This window comes from Solanum tuberosum, unplaced genomic scaffold, assembly GCF_000226075.1.
Source record: "Solanum tuberosum cultivar DM 1-3 516 R44 unplaced genomic scaffold, SolTub_3.0 scf00005, whole genome shotgun sequence".
In the NCBI taxonomy this organism is placed as follows: Eukaryota; Viridiplantae; Streptophyta; class Magnoliopsida; order Solanales; family Solanaceae; genus Solanum; species Solanum tuberosum.
Genome location: NW_006238931.1, coordinates 4,293,798 through 4,313,274, shown reverse-complemented (window position 1 = coordinate 4,313,274; position 19,477 = coordinate 4,293,798). Strand labels below are relative to the sequence as shown.

General features: G+C 35.8%; 1 protein-coding gene across 2 annotated transcripts in view; it reads right to left on the bottom strand.

Moving 5' to 3' along the window:
* The window catches only part of LOC102605800 (protein HESO1), a 31,135-nt gene extending 13,488 nt beyond the window's left edge, over window positions 1–17,647 (bottom strand). Inside the window, exons 1-6 of one of the 2 annotated variants that reach the window (XM_006338794.2) lie at window positions 17,428–17,647; window positions 14,492–14,705; window positions 13,645–13,809; window positions 12,260–12,435; window positions 12,091–12,186; window positions 11,399–11,468 (exon numbers count right to left, since the gene is read on the bottom strand). In XM_006338794.2, coding sequence (XP_006338856.1) covers window positions 11,399–11,468; window positions 12,091–12,186; window positions 12,260–12,435; window positions 13,645–13,809; window positions 14,492–14,630 — 646 coding nt within the window. In that variant the 5' untranslated portion in view covers window positions 14,631–14,705; window positions 17,428–17,647. The remainder of the gene's footprint in view (window positions 1–11,398; window positions 11,469–12,090; window positions 12,187–12,259; window positions 12,436–13,644; window positions 13,810–14,491; window positions 14,706–17,427) is intronic. The other variant, XM_006338795.2, reaches the window with a different exon arrangement.
* Window positions 17,648–19,477: the final 1,830 nt, after the last annotated feature.

Below are 19,477 nucleotides of genomic sequence, written 5' to 3'. Positions count from 1 at the left end.
GAACAGGGAAATATGCAGCAAATTGTTCAACTGGGGGAGCCAACTCCTATTAATTGCGATGCTTCTCGGTGTAGTAAAGAAGCAGAAGAGAGGGCAAATCACTGGGTACAGAGCAATATTCTTAGGCTCAGTCAAGAATTTGGAGCTGCTTTCGAAGGATGCATAGAAAATTGACCAGAAGAGGAATAAAGAAGAGAATTCTGTTTTTGATTTTTGACAGAAAAGGGGGAAAAACAGGGAGTTCCTAAGGAAGTGAAGAACTTGTTTTTCGATGTAAAATCAAAGAATGGGAGCCAAGGAGTGAATCAAAAAGTAGGGGGGAGGAAATTAATCACTCAGTTATAATGAAACTCAATATCCTATCATGGAATGTGAGGGGGCTTAACATGGAGGACAAGAGAAATTTGGTGAGGAGCAAATTACAACAAGGGGCAGCAGATATTATAGTTTTGGTGGAGCCAAAATTAAAGGGAGCAGTAGGAGATCATATTCAACAGTTAGGGGGTAATAGATGGATGAGGGGAATTTGGATGGAGGCATTAGGTAGTAAAGGGGGGTATAATTATTATGTGGGGATAAAAGGGTCTTGGAAGGGGGAGATGGTGGAGAGTGGAAATCAGATGATCACTTGCAAGTTGAGTGGCATTAATGTAGATCTCACTTGGTTTCTTACAGCAGTATATGCTTCATGTGATAGAAATGAAAGGAATGAGTTATGAGAAGAATTAGGTGCAATGAAGAGCTTTTGTGAAGGACCTTGGGTGGGTTTGTGGTGATTTCAGCACTACCAGATTCCCTTCAGAAAAGACAAATTGTACCAGACTTTCAGGTTCAATGACAGATTTCTCTAGCTGTATCAATGAACTAGAGCTAGTAGACCCCCCCCCCCTCTTTATTTGGGGGATCTTACACTTGGAGATGAGGGTCAAATCATAGAAATGCATCAAGGATTGACAGATTCATGTATTCATTTCCTTGGGACAAATTGTTTAATCAAATCAGACAGAGTTCCTTGCCTAGTTTGGGTTCTGACCATAATCCAATTTTGTTGTCATGTGGGGATGAGGTCTTCAAGAGATCATATTTCAAGTTTGAAAAATGGTCGCTGAATGTGGAGGGGTTCAAATCCAAAGTACAAGACTGGTGGAATTTCTTTTAATGTGACAGGAAGAGCAGACTTTAAGTTAGCAACAAAATTGAGTCTTTTGAAAGTAAAACTCAAAGAATGGAGCAAGGAGAATAAAGGTAACTGGAGGGCTAGAAAGGATCAACTTCTGGAGCAAATTGGAAGTTTAGAAAATATACAAGAGGCCAGACCTCTTACTGATGATGAGTTAATGATGAAAGCACAATGGGCCATGGAGTATGAAGAAACGGCTAGAAATGAAGAAATCCATTGGAGACAGAGATCCAGAATTCAGTGGATCAAAGAGGGTGACAAGAACACAAAGTATTTCCACAGAATGGCCACTGCGCGTAAGAGAATCAACATTATATATTCTTTGATGATCGATGGGGTAATGTCCTCTGATTCTATGGAGATTAAGAGGTCCATTGTGGATTTCTATCAAAATCTTTACAAAGAATTTGAAAGTTGGCGTCCAGATTTGAATATTTTTTATGTTCAAACTATTACTATGGAGGAGCAACAATGACTTACAAGAAGGTTTGTTGATGAAGAGGTGTTAGAAGGGATCAAAATGTGTGCAGCAGACAAGGCACCTGGTCCAGATGGTTACACAATGATTTGTTTTCAAACTTTCTGGGAAACTATAAAGGAGGACTTAATGTTAACCTTCCACATTTTCCACACTCATCAGAAATTTGAAAAAAGTTTTAATGCTACTTTTGTAGCTTTGATTCCAAAGAAGGTGGGGGCAAATGATTTGAGAGATTTTAGACCAATTAATTTGATCACAGGGGTGTACAAAATCATAGCCAAGGTTCTAGCAGAAAAATTGAAGAGGGTGATAAGCAAGCTTGTGAACAAACATCAGATGGCCTTCATTAAAGGCAGACAGATAATGGATGCCGCTTTAATTGCTAGTGAGTGTATTGACCCTAGAATTAGAGGAGATGTACCAGGGGTTATGTGCAAGTTGGATATTAAGAAAGCCTATGGCCATTTAAATTGAAAGTTCCTGATCAACACTCTTATACAAATGGGGTTTGGAAATAGATGGCTCGGTTGGATAGACTTTTGTATTAAAACCACCAGGTTCTCCATCCTTGTTAATGGAGAACCCGTAGGTTTTTTTCCAGCAGAAAGAGGACTTAGACAGGGGGATCCTCAATCTCCATTCCTTTTTATTATAGCTATGGAGGGATTTGACAGTTTAATGAGAAACGCATTGCAAAATAATTGGATCAGAGGCTTCAATATAAAAAACGGGGTAAACTAGAGTATGGAGTTGACACATTTATTGCATGCTGATGATACAATAGTGTTTTGTGAAGCAAACCATGAACAGTTCTACTATTTAAGGGTGATTCTGGTAGTTTTTGAGGCTTGTTCTGAACTCAAGGTTAACTAGAGGAAAAGCAGTATCTGTCCTATAAAAGAAGTTCAACAGATTCAAACACTAGCAAACATCTTGAGGTGCAAGGTAGAGAAGCTACCAACAGTCTATCTAGGCATGCCATTAGGGGCAAACCATAAAGCCATTACTATTTGGGATGGAATTATTGAGAAGACTGAGAGGAAGTTGGCACTTTGGAAGTCTCAATACCTTTCATTGGGAGGTAGAGTCACTTTAATAAACTCTGTGCTAGATTCCTTACCAACTTATGTGATGTCCCTTTTCCCTATACCTGGTGAGGTGGTCAAAATTCTAGATGCTTTGAGAAGGAATTTCCTGTGGCAAGGAAATAAAATTGAGAGCAGTTTCAATTAAGTAAAATGGGCAGAAGTTCAACAAGGGATGAATTATGGGGTCTGGGAGTAAGGAAGCTCATGTTACATAACAAAAGTCTGTTAAGCAAGTGGCTATGGAGGTACAACCAAAAGGAGCATGCACTATGGAAAGAGGTTATATAACACAAATTCAACCAAGAAGGGCAATGGTGTTAAGTAACAACCACTTATGGAGTGGGAGTTTGGAGGACTATCAGAAGCTTTTGGCCGACTCTAGAAGTTAATACAAAAGTTAAAGTTGGGAGGGGGATAAGGTTTTATTCTGGAAAGAAGACTGGATTAGTCAAGGATCTCTTCAAGTTTGTTTCCTGGACTTTATTCTATCAGTATGCATCCGAATAGCAAAATCAGTGAGATGTGTTCTCAACAAGGGTGGAATTTGGTATTTAGAAGGTTGTTAAATGACTGGGAGATAAAAAGGGTAATTGAACTACTGAATAGATAGAAGGCTTTCCAGGCACTAATTTGGAAACAGACAGTCTATTATGGAGACAACACCCAGATGGAAGATTCTCTGTCAACAGATTGTACAAGTGGGGTCTATTATGGAGACAACACCCAGATGGAATGTTCTCTGTCAACAGATTGTACAAGTGGGGTCTATCAGTAACTGGAGGAAGGAAAACAGGGCCATGGAGTGCTGTTTGGAAGAGTGTGGCTCCCACTAAAGTGAAGTGTTTTGTCTGGCTGGTAGCTAGGAGAGCCTGTTTGATGCATGAAGCATTACAGAAAAAGAGTATCAACATAGCCTCTAGATGCTTACTATGCAAAGAGGCACTGGAAACCAACAAACACTTTATTTTTGCATTGCAAAGTAAGAACACAAGTATGGGCTTTATTCTTCAATTTAGCTAGCCTAAACTGGTGTATGCCAGAACACACAGCAGATTTATTGAGTTGCTGGATCAGAAGGGGAGGCAGCAAGAGTCAAAAGAAGTGGTGGAGGACAATACCTGCTTGTATCTGGTGGAATATTTGGAAGGAAAGGAATCAGAGGATTTTTGAAGGAATAGAATGCTCAATACAGAAGATTAGAAGATTAAAAGGAAAGTAATTACTTCCTTAGGTTTTTGGTGTAAAGAACAACATATAGAAGAGGAAATCCAATTAGTTGATTTCGTAGGTTCTTTGTAAGTATTTCTTTTTTTCTTTTTTTCTCTCTTCTCTGTTAATACTTTTTGGAGGTGGCCAACATAGCCCTTAATGCTGAGGAATACAAGTTACCCGTTTCCAAAAAAAAAAGAAAGAGATTGGAGCAAGGGGTAATATATAGAATGCTCAATACAGAAGATTAGAAGATTAAAAGGAAAGTAATTACTTCCTTAGGTTTTTGGTGTAAAGAACAACATATAGAAGAGGAAATCCAATTAGTTGATTTCGTAGGTTCTTTGTAAGTATTTCTGTTTCTTTTTTCTTCTTTTTTTCTCTCTTCTCTCACTACAAGAATTATGTCTTTTAATGACCATTTCTTAACGAAGGGACATAAATTCGGTCGTTAAAAATATACTTTTAGCGTCCAATTTTTTCCCTGGTCGTTAAATCCAATTTTTAGCTTAATATTAACAACTGGATAAGAACCCATTAGCATTAAGAATTAATTATTCATTAAAAAAAAGTTTGCACAACTTTTTCCCTTCTTTTCGTTTTTCCCAGATCTGCCCCCCTACGAAAAATAGCCCTTTCTCTTTGATAAAAAAAACTTCACCTACATCATTCATCTGTAATTCTACTACAGTGAACTTCTGGGAGAAAAAAATCAGCAATATTCTTTTATCTTCGAGTTTCTTCTCAAGGTAAGTTTGAAATTTTTCCGTTCTTTATATTGATTTTGATTCAACTTATCTAGGTTATGATTGCACTTGAAAGTATATGGTGATGTTGGTGTTCAAGAATTTGCGGCATTATCAATTTCGATTATTCTAATCTTGATTTTACACTTCTTAAATTATCTTAATTTGAACTTAAGAAACAAAATTGTGTGGCATGTTTGATTTCAATGTGCAATAACCGTATCATCATCTTTATATATTCCACTGATTTCCATTCTGGTTCTCCTCTAGATTTCAAGATCACTTTTTTTCATCTCTTTGTGTTGTTGTACCTAATTCTTGAACCCCAGATTCACAAATTTTCTCGAAGGTAAAAGTTAAGATGGGTCATCGGAGACTGGTGGTTTTGAGAGCGGAGATGATGAAAGAGATGAAAATAATGATACATATGTTGGGTGGGTATTAATTCAATTGACTATTAGTAGTGTCCCTTCGTTTCTTCTACTTCCTTGGCAAATACATGGAAATGTACAACAGAGACCCATGAAAATCTTGGCGCAATATGTTTTAGATGTGTGATGATTTTGTTTCTGAAGATTCTACTTCTTTTTAAACATATGTGAATAGTTGTTTGTATTTTTTACCATTTTTTCTATAACGGCGGTGTTTGAGCTAGCTTATTTGGACTTTGACCTATTTATGAGGTACCTTCTAGATTACGCATGCCACGACCTATTTCCTCGGTACCTTCTACCTCGCATGAACAATGGTATCTCTGTCCACAAACCAATAAAGGTATAAATCACTTCGTCTCTTTAATTTTGCTTGGATTTGAACCTGAATCTCATGGTTTTCAATCAACTTCAATGACCACTAGGCTACACACTTGAGTGTAATTTGTACTTTTTTAATATTTAAGGAGATTTAAACTGGAAGAATGAGATATGGGCATGCTACTACATAAACATATTCTGGAATTAATAACCAATATGGGATTTCCTGAATAGAGGTTATTGCTCATGGAGAGGATCTATATTTAATATTGGAGAACCACTGATGATGGTTTACAATCCCTTGAACACTTAATTATCAGAAGTTGTGATTTATTGGAAGAGATTCCTAAAGGATTTGCAGATAATATGACATTGCAGCTTATTGAGTTACATCAGTGTTATCCTTCCCTTGCGAATTCTGCTGAGTGGATCCGGGAGGAGTAAGATAATTTCAGGAACAACATGCTTAAAGTGTATGCCTTTGACATAAGAGGTATATAAAATAGTTTAACTATGAACTTTCAATGTCCATTATATATTTGATTTCTAATTAACTCTACTAAACCAGTAGTTGAGAATTAACTTGTTGCTACATGATTCTGATACTATTTGTTTGCATAACTACTACATCTTGAATACAACAAGGTAAGAAAATCAAATAGTTCATAAAATATGTTGAATGAGATTGTCATGTTAGGTGCCTTTTATTTTGATATAGAGGTTCAGTTAAACGGCGTATGATAATCATTGCACATACAATTAACTATTTTATCGAACTTGTTTCATTTGTTTGTTTATTTATTCACGGGAAGAATGAAATTCATTAGATAACTAAATTCATCATTTTACCTACATATTTAAAGACTTCAACCATTAACCAAATCAAAAGGAAGCAACCCATGTATTATCACAACATTAGTGCAAATCTTTGTCAACAATGACTGATAAAGTTCAAGATATACATATGTAAGAGAATGAAATATATAAGGGATGTAATTTTTTAGTGGTCAAATGTCTTAATTGTAACTTAACATTCAACTCCATGTGTTTTAGAGCATGTTGTATATTTTTCAGTTGAATAATGCGGAATGGGGAATGAGGACTTAACTCAAATCGTTGGCATATAAAGAAAACTGTTGCCAAAAACCAGGGACGTTTTTAAATAATGGTCGCCTAGTTGTAGTTAGATAGGTTAAATCTTGTTTGAGTATGTATGTGCTATAGTGAGCTTCCAACTCTAATATTAGAACTTAGAAGATGTTTGGGAAAGACAAGTATTTTAAGCACTTTTTTTGGCTGAAAAATATAAATATAAGCTAAAAGCCAAAAGTTGGATCAACTAATAGCTTTTAGCTTATAAGCTACTTAAAAAAAGTCAATTCAAACATCCTCTTAATCTTTCACCTTTTTCACGTTGAACTTACTGAAGATTCACTACTAATTGTCATTGTACAGAAACTACTTCTTACGAAGATTCAGAGGAATATTGAGCAAACAGATTCCATGGAAAACTGGTGAGGAAAGGTGTTTAGATTCATACGAAAAAGAGATAGCTAAGGAATTTGCAGATAGTACCAACTGCAACTCATTTAGTTGTTTTTCCCATGTAAGAACAATTCCTTTACTTGTGTTTGCTATATGCTTGTTCTTTCTTCTGTTTATTCCCCATCTTATTCCTTATTTTGTCCATCGGAAACAATCTCTTCACCTTCTCAAGGTTAAGGATAACGCTACGCATTAGTAGTGAAAGGGGTTTGATTTTATCAACAAAACTTCTCCAGAAAATAAATATTCCCAGTTTGTATGCTTATTTTATGTATTTTGTTTTGAGAAATATCGGTTATAATTCAGGATGACAGTGGTATCAAACTTGCATACGATATGCCATGTTTTCTCACATAAGTTGTACATATTTACTAGATAATGTGACAAATTATGAGGTAGGTATGTATTGTGTGTGGTTTGCCCCTCTGTTCCATCTATTTTGTTTTTCCCGTCAGTTTTGCTTCATCTCTACATTGTTCCTATGTATCAAATCTTTTTTTTCTCTGTAGCAGATTCATCTCTACATTGTTCAAATGGTCTCACCAATCAGAAGTGTTATTTGATCATAAGAGATGAAAGACATTGTTCGTGGAATTTAAAGCTAAGTTCTTATGAAACTTGAACCTATGTTTTAGGTGGATGGCCCATTTTCATTGCTTAAAGAAGTTAGATCGCATAATGTTTGAGTTTGTTATTAATTGAGAGACACCAATATTCTCTTCAGTACATACCATGATCATGCTCTATTGTGATACATTTTTATGCTGATAGATTGTCTTTTTTAACAATCATCTTATTGGGTTGTTGTCACGGAATCTGTTGATAGCCAGATCTGAATTGCAGGTCAAGAGAGAATTAAAAAGGATTGATTTCACTAAGATATAAAGAGGAGGCAAGCTGCTAATGTTTTGCCAACCACTTGAACGAGAAATTTGGGGTAATTTATGTTGCATTCTGATATTATTTACTTCACTATCTTTTGTGATTGAATGTTTAGAGAGTGAAAAAACTTCGTTAAGCCATGTATCTCACTATCTTGCTATTGTCAATAAATACAAATTTCATGAATTTATGTTTTGTTTATCTTTTTAATCGTTGTACTGGGGTGTGAAAGATCTTTCACGACTAAAGTTAAAACATCACAAGCAAGAGATACACGGTTGGACATGTCATAATCATCTTTAGAAGTTAGTTATTAACTCAACCCCTATTTTCCTCTGAAAAGTAGAAGGAATGATTCTGCAAAACCTAAGAAATTCTAAGATACATGCTGAATATACAAATTTTGGTTATTCTCCGTATTGATGCGATTATGTTTAGGTGAGTATATGTCAATAGTCTGATATTACACTATCTTTGAGTTGATAGTTCATTTTTTGTTCAGTTGGTTCAATCATAGTTTGTATGTAGACTTCCAATATTTTGCACCCAATTGTATTTATTGACACATTAAATTGAATTCATTTTCCAATATTTTTCTCTGTGGCCTCATTACTTCTGGATATTTTTTTCTTTTTACATCAGCTTGCAATTCTAATGGTCTTTTCTTTTCTGCCAGCAGCTAGTCATTTATTGATGATTTTTATAAAACACAAGTGTGTACAAATGATGAAATTTCTGAAGTCTGAACATTTGAATCAACAGACCAAGTCCAAAGCCAAGGAGGGACTTATTGTTAAGGTAGAGCTATCTGTCATTTACTATGCAACCATATAGTGTTGCTCAACCACATGTGCTTGGTTCACATGTTCGATCAATGTTAGAGAATATTAGTTTGATAAATCTCTTTGTATTTTGATGATTATGTCTCTGCAGAAAAAGCTTTACACTATATCAGAAGTTTATGTTAGATATTTTGTTGAACTAAAATTTATGACAGTGAAAATTAGAAAATTGTTTGATCCAAAGAAGAACAAACTTTGTTTTGTCTTTACTATTTTCAATACATTTCATTTTTATGCCTAATATCGCTGATGATGTTGCTAAAGCACTTGTATTAGTACAATTAATGAGAGGATTTTTGGTCGCTAAAGCACTTGTAACGACCAAATTAGTTTCTTTCAGTAAAGATTTTTAATGGCCCGATGATAAATTAACGAAGGGAAGATCCTATCGCTAACATAGACAACTAACGACGGGAATTTTATGTTGTCACTAAATGATCTTTAACGACCGGAAAATCCAGTCGTTAACTTTTAACGACAAAGCTTTTAACGAGCGGTGACGACCGAAATTCTTTTGGTCGTTATTGCCTTATAACGACCGGATTTGAACTTTTAACGTCCAATTTTCCTCTCGTTAAAGGTCTTTTTTCTTGTAGTGTCTGTTAATACTTTTTGGAGGTGGCCAGATACAAATTACCCGTTTTAAAAAAAATGTTGTTTTTGACTTGCGAGAATGAGTGGCACGATTACTGAGGTGATTGGATGAGGATTGGTTGAGATTTTCCAATGTTGAAGGTTTGAAATTTGACAAGTTTGTTGTCTCAAAAAAAAATTGACAAGTTTGACAAAGTCAACATTCAGGATTAATGGGATTGGTTTCCTAATCTGACAATTTTGTTAGGTTCCAAAGGTGATTTTTGACTTAGTGGAACGATTGATATGGACCGTGAGATGTTCGAGAATGATTTGAGCCTTTGATTGAAGAAAGTTAAATTTGACCAGTCAACTTTTGGTCAAGAAAAACTCATATGTTTGATGATTTCAATAGGTACAGAACACATTTTATGATCGATTTGCACTATTGATTTACGTTCGGAGGGTCTTGGATGAATTTTGGATGTTCATTCGAAGTTCGGTGTTTCGATGTTGTTGAGCTTTAATGGTATCACCGGAAGCAAATGTGCTCTAAATGGTCTTTTGATTGAACCATTAGATTTGTACCATGATTTCAGAACCATTGAAAAAAGAATCGTCACATTTTGAATTCGCATGATGGAGTTATGCCCTTCTTAGTGAAAGAGATATTGCTAAAGGGCCTTTCGTTACAACCACGGGGTAGCCACGAAAGGTGTCAGTGATTTATAAAAGGACAACTTCGAGGATTTTTGTATTTATGACATTTTGGGAGATAGAAAGCTCTAATTGACATGCCAAACCTATCACTCTAATAATGTTATAGGATTGAAATCCCATCCCCTCTTAACATCTATGGTACCTCCCATATCAACATCAGCCAAGAGATTTCTTCCTAAAACATGTTTTTTGACCCATTCCTACTAGCTCATAAATTTCTACAAAATCCCATTTAGTTTGTATTTCCGTGATTTTAACAATTTTGAGGCAATGGAGAACTTTCCCCTCCCCAACTCTCCTCCTAACAGGAACCATATCAAATCTCACCAGTCTTCCTACACTGAGCTTAATCATTAACTTTGGAATTTCTTCCATTTTTAGTTTAGCGCAGACAATTAGCAATGATCTTCATTCCCTCAACCCACCTTGATGGTCCTTTATATGGGTCATTCATCTCCCTCACAAGGCCTCGCGCTTAATTAAAAAAATGGCAACATGCTTTTGGTGTCTTCTCCGTGACAAAAGCTTGTCATATGGCCAAAATTGGAAAAGAAAAAAATTATCTTAACATCCAACAGGCTAACACCTTATACTCCCCCCTCCCCCTCCACCTCCTTCCCTCTACTTCCCTGGTGATTCATACTTAATAAAGTACTTAAAAATCTTTAAACCCTCACTTTTTTGTTTTACCCTCCCCTACTCTCATCTCCTTCCAACTACTGATTATTTCCCTTGATATATCTCAGATGAAGAGTTGTACACTAAAAGTGATGAAAATTTTCACTTAGCATCTTCAAATTATCAAGGAACCATTGCAAACAAGCTTCCCTTCTAATTCATAGTTGATAGAATACTTCAAACTCTTTAAATCCCTCACTTTTTGTTTTACCATCCTCCCTCCTTTCATCTCCTTCCCGCAACAAAGTAGTGCCAGTCTTAATCTTAACTCAGCTGAGGAGTAGTATACTTAATTGCCAATTTTTTTCACTCAGTATCTTTGAATTTAAGGAAACCATTGGAACAAATTTTAGAGAAAAAAAAAGTGTGCTAGTGATGATCTTCTTGAGGATTCGTGAGAGGGACAAACAAGTTTTTGGAAAGACATCCTACAACAGCTTCTCCAGAACAGTTTTTTTTGGAAGAAAGGGAACAGCAAAAACTTCTTGATGAAACTTAAGCAAAATCATAGGTAGAAAGAAATCTTGCAACCTTTGGAAAAAGGAAAATTCCACAAACAAATGCCACCTGATTTCCTTGGACAGAGAACCACTATATAGTTATCAGATGTAAAGAGCTCACGCCCCAACAACAAAACAGTAAATTTGACACAGAAAGATGGATCAGCATATTCAAACAATAACAAACAATCATTGTAAGTACCTGTAAGATCATCAACCATACTTCCTGGATATATTTCTTTGAGAGGTGGTAAAATTGCAGGTACACATGTCTGCAAAAATCAGTAGGCTAGCTAAGACCAGAAGGGAAACCGTTATTACAAATGAGATGAGAGTAATTTTAATAGAACTGTAACAGCCTTACAAAAGGAAACATGACCAACAACATTTTGTAAGAATAAAGTCCAGATAAGTTGGTATCTACCATGGTTGAAAATTAGAGATCCAGAAAACATCATCTACCTTTTCTTTTCTTTTTTTCCATACCTATCTTTCTTATTTCAATATTCACGTACTTATGAGCCGATCATTAGACGGGGTTGACTCTTCTGAACTGTTTTCCCAGAAAATCACCCATCTCCAACAGGTATTTCCTCAGTCCCTACTTCTCACTGAAAATCCACTTCTTTTCTATTCTCTTCTTCCTAATGATAAATAACTCTTCTTCCTAATGCCTCCTTAATTCTTTTAATTACAAAAATGTAAAAGCTAATAATAATAAAACCATATAATAAAAAATTGTCTCTTTTTTCCTCTTTTTCCCTCTATCCTCTTGGTAAAAAAGGATCTACATATCATGTATTTGCTCAGATGAAATGCAAGTCTGTACTGTGAAATCCAGAGTTTTACTGCCCTAAAAACTGCCTTACTAAAACTAATGCAACAGAAAGTTACCTGAAAGTGGAAGACAACTAACAAGCTTAGAGAATACGAGTTCAAAGTTCCAGTCTTAGAATCATTGATATTATGTGCCTTAGCCCATTCTTTCACCTGCACAAAGAGGAGAAAATCATCAAACTGAGTCACATTATTCAAAGGTAGCCTATCCTTTACGAGTGTATACCAGTAAGACCATATCACGAAATCTTCCATCAATCATGTTGATCCAGTATAATATCTTGGACTTCATTTGACCGCTCAAATTATTGATTGATATATCACAAGAAATATTGTAATTGCCCTGAAACTTCAAGATTGGAACTCGTGCATTGGTAATAAATTGCAGCTTTCGGCATCCACCTGTGAAGTAGTGCTAGCAATGAATGAGACCAACACTCTCAAAATTAAGAAACAAAACAAGAGTGAAGATTTCTACGGCTTTTCTCCATCAATACCAGAAGTACCATCTATTTAATGAAATTACAATCAAGAAGAAAGACAAAAAGAACTAGGTTTGGCTCGGACAATTATCAACACACTTGAATATAACAAGTCGTGTTTGGGGTTTCTAGTCTGAGCAAACATCCTTTCCACAATCCCTTTTTTATGCTGTTGCTGCTTTGTTTTGATGAGTGCATCTCTAATATAATCCCAATTTTATATAATAAGGTAACTTTAGTCACAAAATGCTAAATCTTTTTCATAACCCTACTACTAAGGTTGTCAATGCTGAATCGATGAATTTCGAAGGCATTCCATAACATAATGATATCTCAAGATAAATTGTAAAAACGGTGAGGTACTTTGGACAAGATCCAGAAATTGATTTGAGAACACAAGTTATCATGAGCTAATAAGGAAAACAGCGCAAAGATGTGATCTCAAGTACTAAAATGCATCTCTGACAACCATATGAAGAAAAATGGATGATGATCTCCAATCCTGCATACAACCATAGTGCTTATCTTGTTGTTAACAAGGTTGGGTCCTATTATAACAAGGTTGGGTCCTATTATAACAAGGTTGGGTAATAAAATAAGAACATCTATATCCCCTTCACCCCCCAAGAAAATAATTCTATTTACAAAATAACACCTGGTAACTGGAAAAGATATTAAAACAACTGACAAAGCTATTTGATTTTCAGTCAGTACTCATTTTGAGAAAAGAGGGCCACAAATTGATATCCAGTTTCAGGAAGCATTGGAATTTTCCTTCAGGAGGTGCTAAATAACTAAAATTGATATCTGAATAGAAGACCTCGGAATCACTGGTTATCATTCTTTCAATTCATTTTCAATGACACAGCGGCGGTTTTCCTTTATTTAACAGTTCTAAGCACTTTCGCCCTACACCAAAGAAAACTTCCTATTATTTATCTTCTATTTCAGCAACCCTTAAAATATTTCCAGTCCCCCAAATGATTATGAGTGTATGTAATTTTCATCAAAAAAAACTCAAGCTGTTTGACCATTGATCCTTGTTACAAATACAGAATTTTCATAATAAAGATGTTAGCAAAGAATTATCTGTTTAAGCAAATCAAAGGCATTAATCATGAGATCATACCTTTAGCTCTCAGAGCTTTTAGTACATCCCCTAGTAGACTTAGTTTGTACTTCTTCCCAGCAGCTGATATATGTGATCCATTAGGCAACTCTATGGAAATATCAAGATCTCCCCATCTTGTAAAAAGATTTGATACAAAAGATCCGAATGGCTCTACAGTTGCCCCTGGTCAAAGAGTAGAAGCTGAGAATGGTAAGTTTTGCACTTGTTAACCGAAACAGTATCCAAGTCTTCACCTTTAGCATACCAAGATGACCCAAAGAAGGGTAATTCCAGGAAAAGAACTCAGGCTTCACTAAATTAGCATCTAATTTACATGTAAGAAGAAATTCAGAAGACCAAAATAGAGTTGTTCATCCTATTGAAATTATCGTTAACTTAAACTGCATCCTTTAATTTTCATTCCAATCCATCGAATTAGACAACTAATGATGCAAAAGATTTATAGATGGAGCAAACCATTTAGATAATATATCCAAATTCAGTCCCTCTTGGTTGAAAGGAACTCCTATAGATCCAATAAACAAAGTAAGGACTCCTAATACAAACATTGGGACTAAACCACTTTACGCTCAAACAGTAGTCATAAAAGGTCGAAATATAGTCTGAGAAGAACCATTAAAATCAAAATAAGTATGGGGATGAGCTATTAAATTACAAGGAAAACACCATCCATTGAGTTTCAGTATGTAGAAACACCTCTATATGCCAACCCACAATATTGTACGTCATATTTAATTGATTGGAAAATCAAGAAGCTCGTCTCTACAAGTGACAAATAAGTACTATAACCATCAAAGTTCCACTGAATCGGGAAGTAAAAAGCAGCATCACCACTTCGAATTACCTCTCAGGATTTCTATGCTTTCAACCACAGCTCGAAGTTCGTGAATGAGTTGAAATCGCATAGACCAATCCTCCTCCAAGGGATTGATAGAGTGAAGTATATTCTGAAGAGTATGCTCCAACAAGCTGTAGCAATTCATTTTGAGCACCAGATACCACTGATTCTAGCTTATAGAAGACGATATATCAAACTCTCCATGAAAAGAATTGACTACCTGCAGAAAGAAGGGATAAAAACAAGGTTTATAACATTTAGTGCAACTACTCAAGAAAAGATGACACAGTTGAATCTTGGTGAGTCTAACAGGAGAGAAGTTCAGATTCCTTCATACTAAGAATTTTTTTAATGACAATGGAACTCGCAGCCGCTACCCTTCGAGTGCACACAAGTTTAAGCCCGCTCTAGTATAATAGCCTACAAACCACACATGAGAGGTAAACCGCACTAGGCAAACCTCATACGATGAGCTCGATTAAGAAAGAATACAGGGGGTTTTGAACCTAAGACCTCCCATTTGGAGATCACCTGCTCAACCAACTCAGCCACCCTTGCGGGTTCCTTTCATACTAAGATTTGAATTTATCTTTACAACTACACTGTTGTCAAAGGCGTTCTTAATCCCTGAAGCGAGGCTCACATGTTGAGAGCTTCGGTTTGTTTAATATACGCTTCAATATCGTCATCAAGGTTCTAAGGCATAATTTACCTTACCAATGAACCTCTTTTGAAGAAGTGACACTAAACAATTGATTTTTCACTTTATAGTAATTATTTTTCAAATTCTTTGTACATATATTTGTCATTCATGCTTATAAATTATTAGTCTTGGACTAAACATATATATTTGTATTTTTTCTCCCTTTGCGCCTTTTTTCATTAGAGCCCACACTTTATTTGCAATCTGTGCTTAAAGCCCCAACGGACAATAGAGTTTTTTTGCGCTTTTTGCTTTTGATAACACTGAACAACAGGGCCATAATTTAAATTGAAGCTGCTTACACATTCAGATACTAAAAATTTTTATTGGCTCACTGACATGTTACCTACCATGTTCATTGGATCTAAATGTATCAAAGCAAAAAGGATTGACAACAAGAAGATACTTCAGCATCCACCACATATATTATTGCATCATCAACCAAAGGATAAAATGATCAAAGAAATACTAGCATCCCCAAATTACTGAGTACTAAAAGTAAATAAATGTTAATATCAATCCGTTGGATTGCCAAAGAGGACATTAAGAAACATATCAACAAGAGAGAATAGTAAAAGCCAAATCACAATCCAATCCACTAATGGTATACTTAGTGTAAGCAAGCTCTTATATCACATCTTTGGATATAACACCCAGTTAGAGAAAAGAAAATCAAATTAGAGATAAGTTGTTCATAAGCATCATGCATAGGCAAAAGAGAATGAGGAGGCAAAGCCCCCATCTTCCGCATATCTTGCTCATCCGACTGGCCTGAATCACCAAACCTGGCTTCCGGCATCCAAGTCATAAACTTCACACTCCTCAGTCCTAAAGTCATGTCATTCCCTAATAAGTTAATATCATTACACTATACCAGTCCCAGATAAAGCAACCCATCCATCACTTAAGAAAGACCAAAAAAACAAGAAGTCAGACCTTGTTTCGAGTTCATTGGTGTGGTCCACCTTTTCTATTATGCTTAATATGCACAGAAGTGAAACTGGATGCATAGAAATTGCAATTAATCAAAAGAAATAAATACACCAAACATTTAGTTTTTTTTTGAGAAGGACACCAAACATAGTTTTATACACAAAATAGTTTATAGATTCTCAAACATTGACCCCTAAGAGGAGCTTATGGGCCTTACATTACACGATCATGCTCAAAAGCTACGAAACCAAGTTGAACAAGCAAGCACTCATTTAATTTACCTAACAAGCATAATAAACAAGTCTTTTTCAGTATGCGTACTGGCATATCCATCAATCCAATTATGTATGCCTTACTAAAGGACTTATGATGAAAGAACCCACTACCACAACTAAGAAAAACACTCACAATTGATTGCAAAAAGCAAATTTAAAAGGTAATAACAATAAGTAATGCAGTTTTCAAAGCAAAAACCTCAGTAGGAGAATTGAAGTTTATACTTGTACAAACAAACTCCGATAATCAAGGAAACAATAATTTAAGTTTATGCTTGTACAAACAAACTCTTATAATCTATAAAACGATAATTTAAGTTCATATTCAAGTAATTGGACAAACTATTTCAACATCCATAAATATGCAAAAGGATGATTAATATATTAGCCTATGCTGCTTCACTGGTATCTAATAAGTTTGTCTGTAGAGTGAAGCTTTCTCTGGGGTTACCAACCACCTAGGTTTTGAATCAGATGCTTTTAGACCCAAATTCCATATTTTCTTCTAATATGATAACTGATAGTAAGAAAGTTAGGTGAGAGATTTCTTGTTGGGGTTCCCAACCCTCCTAGTCTCCACCTACTTGTGGAATAGGGGTTCTTGATATGAAGGTGGCAAGGAGGCTGAAGAAGGCCACAGTAGAAGCAACTGATACTTTGACCATTCAATTGTCGCAAAAGTAAACCACATTTCCAAAATGATGGGCTGAACCAAGTGGATTTACAAAGAATGGCTATTATCTGGCAATTATTGAACAAGCTAGTTAGGCATTAAGCTTTTAGTTTTTTGTATCCAAATCTTTCAGTTCGGTCAGACAAGGCATTAAGCTATATAATACTGTCCAGGGCAGGGCGTAAATGACGGTATTGAAGAAGCCCTAAAATCTTTAAGAAGAGTATTGTTGAAGAATTGACATAGTAAAAGCTCCAGCAAATCAACAGTATGAGCAATCAATTACAGAGATACATACATACATATAAGTAAGCAATCGGACAACAACATCATCAAGGGTAACAAGTAAGTAGGATACCATGAGAATAGCGAAACGCAGTGAAACTTGACCCTAATCAACAATTCTTTAAACCAATGTTGGCACTGACCTAAAAATGTGGGCGACAATCTCGCAAAGTGAGATTTTCGTATGTTTAATGGGGAAACGCGTCTCTCTTTATTCCACTCCTGACTCCACCCACACGGATTGGAATTTTAACTTTCAACTTTCAACTTTCAACTTTCAACTTTCAACAATCCCCAATTTCTATGTACCTTACTTTTACACTTTTAATACACTATATATATAAGTAGGTAAAACAAACAAAAAATTATGTCAATTCTAATTAATTAGTAGTTATTAGTTAAGCTTCTTCAATTATCTCTTTATTTAACAATAAATAAAAGAGTAACTTTATTATATCACCTTTGAATATAATAAATACAATATCTTGAAAAATATAATAGAGAAATGACTATAATCAATGACAAGGGTAAATTTGAAACTGACTATAATCAATAATAGTTTAAGCATTAAATGACGTAGTTTAAGTACCAAACACATAGGGGAAAAGACCGATGCGACCCTGACTTAAATGCTACCGAACTGACTTCAAGAGGGGCTTCACGGGCCGTCATGATCATGATGGCCCGTCTAGCAGCTCGTGAAGATGCCCTGCCCAACAGGGCTTCACTAAAATGGGCATAACTTTTACTCGTAGCTTGGAATTAGGTAAACTTGGTGGCGTTAGAAAGAGGATTCAAAGATCTTTAATTTGATAGGTCATGGGCCACCTAATTTATTTTGTGTTGAAAGATATGATCGTTTGAAGTTGACCCTAAACTCTGAGTCTGACAAGTTTCCTTCATGGACGACTTCACGGTCCGTGTGGAGCTCCACGGATCGTTTAGATGTTTGTGGTGCTTAACCAGTGACTTTGGGGATGAAACCTCACTTAAAAGCCGACGAATTGACTTCAAGATAGGCTTCACGGGCCGTTATAAGGACCATGGCCCGTCAAGTGGGTCGTGAAGATGCTCTGCCTGATAGGGCTTCACTAAAACAAGCATAACTTTTTACTCTGGGCTCGTAATTAGGCAAACTTGGTGGCGTTGGAAAGAGGACTCAAACACCCTTAATTTGATAGGTCGTAGGCCACCTAAATCATTTTGTGCTGAAAGATATTATCATTTGAAGTTGATCCAAACCTCAAAGTCTATCAAGCCTCTTTCACAAGCCACTTCACAATAGCCATGTTGGTTCTGTGTCCCCCTCACGGGCCACTTCACGCCCCGTGTGGATCTCCACTGATTGTTTAGTGTTTCATGGTCGCTCACCTTTTTCTAGGTGTACAACCACGAGCAGGGTGATGAGTAGTGGTCCTCTTGACGACACGTGGACCCCTCCGTGATTTTCCCTTCTCTCTTGTTCAATATTAGTTCTGATTTTTGAGGTGTTACAGTATTGTTAGGAGTCTTTCTTTACCAGTCACATCTAGTTCTCGGTCTAATGTTTGTTCATCTTACCAATATGGCAAGAGTCACAATTTGTCATTTCTTATTTCCAACTCTAGTGCTACTTATCCTCTTGAATTAATCCACAATGATGTATGGTTATTATGTTTCATTATGATGTTTCTTTCATTGATGATTTTAGCAAATTTACATGGTTATTTCCTATGAGTTCCAAAATGGAGGTTTATACCATTTTTTGTGTTTTAAAACTCAAGTTGAGAAATTCATTGGCCGTAATATAAAAATGGTACAATCTGATTAGGGTGGAGAATATAGGAAGTTATCTACTTTTTTTCTTCAAAAGGGGATCATTCATCACTTATCTTGGCCCCATACTCATGATCAAAATGGTACTGTCGAGAGGAAACATCATCATATTGTTAAAATGGGTTTAACACTTCTCGCCCATGCCTCCCTTCCTCTCACATTTTGGGATCATGTGTTTGCTACATTAGCTTACATTATAAATCGTATTCCATCACCCTAGCTCAATAATGTTTCACCTTATGAGAATTTGTTCAAAAAGGTTCCTGATTATCATTTCATGAAAGTTTTTGGCTGCATGTTCTTCCCAT